Raw genomic sequence first — 5,356 nt, 5'->3', positions numbered from 1 at the left:
ATGGGGGGCTAGGAATTGGTAGTCATATTTATATGAAAACAAAAAGGACAGGTTGCTTACCTGTAACAGTATTTCTTCGAGTGGTCATCTGCGAATACATACAAATGGGTTTCACTGCGCCTGCGCAGTGCTGCTCGGAACCTACTGGAATCACTGGGCAGAGTTTACTCTGCAACATATTGAAACTTTTTGGCGGTAACTCCGCCCACCCGTTATAAGGCCCCCTGCCTTCCCGCTCTTTCCCCAGTTCCGCAATTTTTCCGCCAAGCAGGCGATGGAAAGAGAGCCAAAGTGAGCAGGACACTGAGGGGACGGACGGGTGGGATTTGTATGTATTCGCAGATGACCACTCGAAGAAATACTGTTACAGGTAAGCAACCTGTCCTTCTTCTTCGTGGTCTCTGCGAATCATACAAATGGGTTTAGACTGACAAGCTAAGGTATGCGGCGGAGGGAGTGTCCTGAGACCATAGCTATGGTAAACCAAAGGTATATTTATTATAATAAAACACTTTGAACCATAAAGAGTCCGTCTTTTGTTCATGCACAAATAAATAGCAATAACCCTGCTAAACCTTAGAAGGGAACCGAGGTCATGCAAGACCGATCCCATAAGGCTTGTGCAAATCAACATTCAACAGTATAAACAGTGCAAACTGCATCACATGAACACATCAATAGTGCAATCAATGCAACCCTGAAACCAACACAGCCCTCCCAAAAGCTGCGTCTCGGATGGCCCTGGTGTCCAACCTATAGTGCTTAATAAAAGTCAGAGGTTGAGACCAGACAGCAGCCTTGCAGACATCCTCCAAAGGAATCCCTGACAGGAACGCGGAGGATGCTGCCATTGACCTTGTGGAATGGGACCGAACCCTGCCAGGGAGAGGTTTGCCTAACAGTTCATAGCAGAGGTGGATGGTACCAGCCACCCATTTGGAAAACCTCTGAGCAGATACAGGCAACCCTTTCTTCGGCTCCGAGTAGCATTGGAACAGTCTCTCGGACCGACTGGAGGCAGCAGTTCTGTCCAGATAAAAGGCCAGCGCCCTCCTAACATCGAGAGAGTGCAGGCGTCTCTCCTCATCCGACACCGGGTTGGATGCGAGAGTGGGCAACACAATGTCCTGGCACATGTGGAAGGCGGACACTACCTTAGGTAAGAAAGTAATGTCCGTGCGGAGGACCACCTTGTCCTTGTGGAACCTCAGGAATGGCTGGTCCCTTCGTAGAGCACAGAGTTCGCCCGCACGGCGGGCGGAGGTGATGGCCACAAGGAAAGCGGTTTTCCAAGTCAATAGTCTCAAGTCCGCTGTGGCCATGGGTTCAAAGGGCTTGGATTGGAGAGCGGACAGTACCGACTCCAAACTCCAAGCCGGCGTTGGCACCAATACAGGAGGATAAAGGTTGACACACCCCTTTAGGAACCCCTTCACCAAGGGGTCTTTGAAGAAAGAAACCCTCCCCCCGAACTGATATTTGGCACAGATGGCAGACAGGTAGCACTTGATGGATGTGAGGGACAGCCCCTCATTCAGAAGCGCCATCAAAAACTCCAGCACCACTGGAGTGGACACCTGTGCAGGAGACAAGCCCTTCTGATCAAGGAAGAGGCAAAATCTCCTCCATTTCAGGGCATAGGACCGCTGGGTGGAAGGTTTCCTCGCAGCCAGGATCACCGTCCTCACCGACTCCGGCAAGACAGTCAGGGCTGGATCCTCCAGGCTACCATCGGTAGGTTGTCGATGTCGGGATGGAGAATTCGTCCGTCCTGGGTCGACAACAGGTCCGGGCGAGGCTCGAGGCGGAGGAAGCACCGTCTGGAGAGATGCAGGAGGGATGCGAACCAGGGCTGTCTCGGCCACCATGGCGTGATCAGGATCGCGTCTGTGTGATCCAGCATCATCTTGGAGACCACCCTGATAATGAGCGGAAAGGGGGGAAAGGCATAAAGGAGTTCCCCCGACCACAGGAAGGCGAATGCGTCTCCTAGGGATCCTGTCATTGGCCTCCTGGAGCAGAACTGGGGACAATGGCTGTTCCATCCGGTCGCGAAGAGATCGATCCGGGGGGTCCCCCACCGATCGAAGAGGTCGCTGACTGTCTCGGGATGGAGCCTCCACTCGTGGCATACCGAGGGTGATCTGCTCAAACGGTCTGCCAAGTCGTTGTCCTCCCCTGGCAAATGGATCGCCTGGAGGAGGATCTGTCTCTGTATGCACCAGTCCCAGATGCGCAGGGTCATCTCGAGGAGGGTCCTTGACCTGGTACCACCCTGTTTGTTGATGTAATACATCACGGTGGTGTTGTCCGTCCTTAAGAGCACCACCCTGCCTGACACAGCGGATTCGAAAGCTCTCAGGGCTTTTTCGACCGCGAGCATCTCGAGGGCATTGATGTGGAGAAGGCTGTCCGAGTGTGACCACTTGTCTTTGACAACCAGGTCGAGGAGATGGGCGCCCCAGCCCTCTAGGGAAGCGTCGGTTGTCAGTGTCACCTGAGGTTGTGGTTGGTGAAAGGGCATCCCGGCGCACACGTTGCGGTCGTCCAGCCACCAGTTGAGAGAAGCGGCCACCGGTCTCGGTACCGTTAGCCACTTGGATGGGGAATCGTCTAACGGAGAGAAGGCCGACAGAAACCAAGCCTGGAGAGGACGTAGGCGAAGTCTCGACCACGGCGTCACAAAGGTCGTTGATGCCATGTGACCCAGAGCGATCTGGACGTCCCCGGCTCTCACTCTTCTGTGGGAGATGCAGGGTGTCAGTGATGTCACCAGTGACTGGAAACGGTCTACAGGAAGGAAAGCGGAGCATCTTTCGGAATCGAGGATGGCTCCGATGAACTTCACCTGCCTGGACGGAGTAAAATGGGACTTGTCTTCGTTGATCACTAGTCCGAGAGAGTTCAGCAGCCGGGTGGCGAATGCGATTGCCTCCTGAAGATCGTCCTGGGAGTCTGCGACGAACAGCCAGTCGTCTAAGTAAGGGAAGACTCTGTAGCCCTTGCTGTGGAGGTAAGCCACCACTGGGGCCATGCACTTCGTGAAGACCCGTGGGGCTGTAGCGAGCCCGAACGGGAGCACATTGTAGTGGTATGCGTCGGAGCCGACGGCGAAGGCGAGGAACCTCCGGTGGGACTCCCGAATTCCGATGTGGAAGTAGGCGTCCTTGAGGTCGACCGTCGCGAACCACTGGTCCTGGCGAAGGAGAGGCAAAATAGAGGCTAGGGTTACCATACGAAACCTGCGATACTTGAGGAAGAGGTTTAAGTCCCTTAAGTCCAGGATTGGTCTAATGCCTCCGTCGGCCTTCGGTACCGTGAAGTACCTGGAGAAAAAGGCCGCATGGAAGGAATCAGGAGCTAGTGGGGAAATAGCCCCCTTGTCCAATAGTGTGCGCACTTCGTCGAGAAGGGTGTCCGAGGGTGGGGTGGAAATGAAAGCTCCGGTGGGCGGGAGCTCTTCGAACTCGAGGGTATAGCCCCTACGGACGATGTTTAGCACCCAAGAGTCGGAGGAAATGGAAGCCCATGTGTTGATAAAGGGCTTAAGAATGTCCAAAAAGCTTGCAGGGGAGGCAAAGTGCGCGGGAAGGTTTCATGCCCTCTTTTTGGACTGGTCAGGGTCTTGTCGCCGGTTCCTCCGGTACCGAGAAGACTGATTTCGGCGGCCCGAGGCCGATGGGGACTGAGACGGGTACCTCTGGCGTTGGGACCCCTGTTGCTGGAATTGCCGGTCTTGGTAAGAAGACCTATTAAACTGGCCCTGCTGTTGTTGCCAGGGGCGGAACCTCTTACGGAAGGGAGCCGGCGCGGGGGCAGACATACCATGCTTTCTCGCCGCCGCCTTCAACCTGAACTTTCGGTTCAGCTTGTCATCCGTCTCGGCATGGAAGAGGCCCGAGTCGTCTATCGGCATGTCCTCTATGGTGGACCTAACGTTGGTGTTAAGGTCCGAACCCCGCAGCCAAGCGTGTCTTCTTAGGGCGATGGCAGCCGCCATGGCCCTGCCCGAACACTCCACCACGTTCCTGGATGCGGTGATGAGCCACGCGCCAATGGAATGGGCCTCATCCCTAATCTCGGTAAGGGTGCGTTGGGCCTCATCCGGGACGTCGGGCACGATGGGAGAGATGCCCTCCATAAGCGTTTGAATATAGGCACCCATGCAAGCGGTGTAGTTGGTTGCTTTCACCGCTAGTGCTGCAGCCGCGTATGCCTTCCTGGCCAGGGCATCAACCTTCTTAGCCTCCTTGTCGAACGGCACTGCCGCTTGCCGTTGAGTTGAGGTCTGCTGGGCACCCTCGACAATAGCAGAGTTTTGTCGGGGGTGGGAGGTGAGCCACGGGGCGGTTGGAGCTGAGACCTTATAGAGGGATTCGATCTTGCGCGGCGGTCCCACCAGGGAGGAGGGGCAGTCCCACGAGCGTCTGACCAGGGCTTCCAGGGACGGCATGAAGGGGACCAGAGGTGTTGAGTGGGCCCTGCTGCGAACCCTGCGTTCGAGGGGGTCCCTGGCCTCTTCCTCAGGGTATTGGAGTTCAATGTCCAGAGCCCTGGACATTTTAATAACATGTTCGAGGAACGACCTAACATCATCCGTGGGAGAGGCCGCTTCTGGATGGTGCAAGAGCTGCGGAGAGTTCTGGGCTGGGTCGTCGTCCCCCGAAGAGTATTCCGAATCCACAGGCTCGGGTTCGGAATCGGAAACTAACAAGTCCACCGCAGCATACGGTCTCGAGTGTTCGACAGGCCTGTCCACACGCCGAGATGGAGCCGATGCTGATGGGCCTGCTCGGTCGGGGGGCTCTCGACGATGGTGTTCCTGGCCTTGAGGTTGGTCCACATCCCGAGGACGGTCCCGACCTCGGACAGATTTGGCAAGAACCACCTCCTTGGGGACCGGGAGAAAGAATTGGTCCGTCTCCGAATCATAATAATATTGAGGATCAGCCGGAGAGCGTGGAGCCAGCGAAGCCGGAGAAGGAGACCTTGGAGGCCGATCAGCTACCTCCTCGTCGTCCGACAGGAGGAAGGGGAGCGTAGTCGCCGACTGCGTCTGAGTTGGCACGGTCTGGGCAGCGGTGTCCCGAACGCGGCTGTCAACCGGAGAATGGTGAAGGTCTCGCGTAGGTGAATGGTTGCCCACCATAGGCGTGGCCAGAGGGTCGACCCGTCCCGGGGAATCGGGACGCGGGCGGTCACGGCGGGACTCCCGATGAGACTTGCGAGGGAGAGAAGCGTCGTCCGAGCGCCTCTTGGAAGGCGAGCCCGAATGGGAGCCGGTCTTGGAAGTCGACTTGGGCCTCTTAGCCGAAGAGGACGAAGTCGTCTCCGGAGCTGATGACTGCCTCTTCTT

The 5,356-nt window shown here is 56.4% G+C and overlaps 1 protein-coding gene across 1 annotated transcript in view; it reads right to left on the bottom strand.

The window, feature by feature from the left end:
- Positions 1 to 1,688: 1,688 nt before the first annotated feature.
- Positions 1,689 to 5,356, bottom strand: part of LOC121917797 — a gene marked incomplete at its 3' end in the record, with an annotated part of 4,338 nt that continues 670 nt past the window's right edge. The window contains exons 2-4 of the mRNA XM_042443921.1: positions 3,826 to 5,353; positions 2,223 to 3,196; positions 1,689 to 1,820 (exon numbers count right to left, since the gene is read on the bottom strand). Of these exons, the coding sequence (XP_042299855.1) occupies positions 1,689 to 1,820; positions 2,223 to 3,196; positions 3,826 to 5,353 (2,634 nt within the window). The remainder of the gene's footprint in view (positions 1,821 to 2,222; positions 3,197 to 3,825; positions 5,354 to 5,356) is intronic.

Source organism: Sceloporus undulatus, unplaced genomic scaffold, assembly GCF_019175285.1.
Source record: "Sceloporus undulatus isolate JIND9_A2432 ecotype Alabama unplaced genomic scaffold, SceUnd_v1.1 scaffold_809, whole genome shotgun sequence".
NCBI classification, from domain to species: Eukaryota; Metazoa; Chordata; class Lepidosauria; order Squamata; family Phrynosomatidae; genus Sceloporus; species Sceloporus undulatus.
This window is presented reverse-complemented; position numbering and strand designations above follow the sequence as displayed.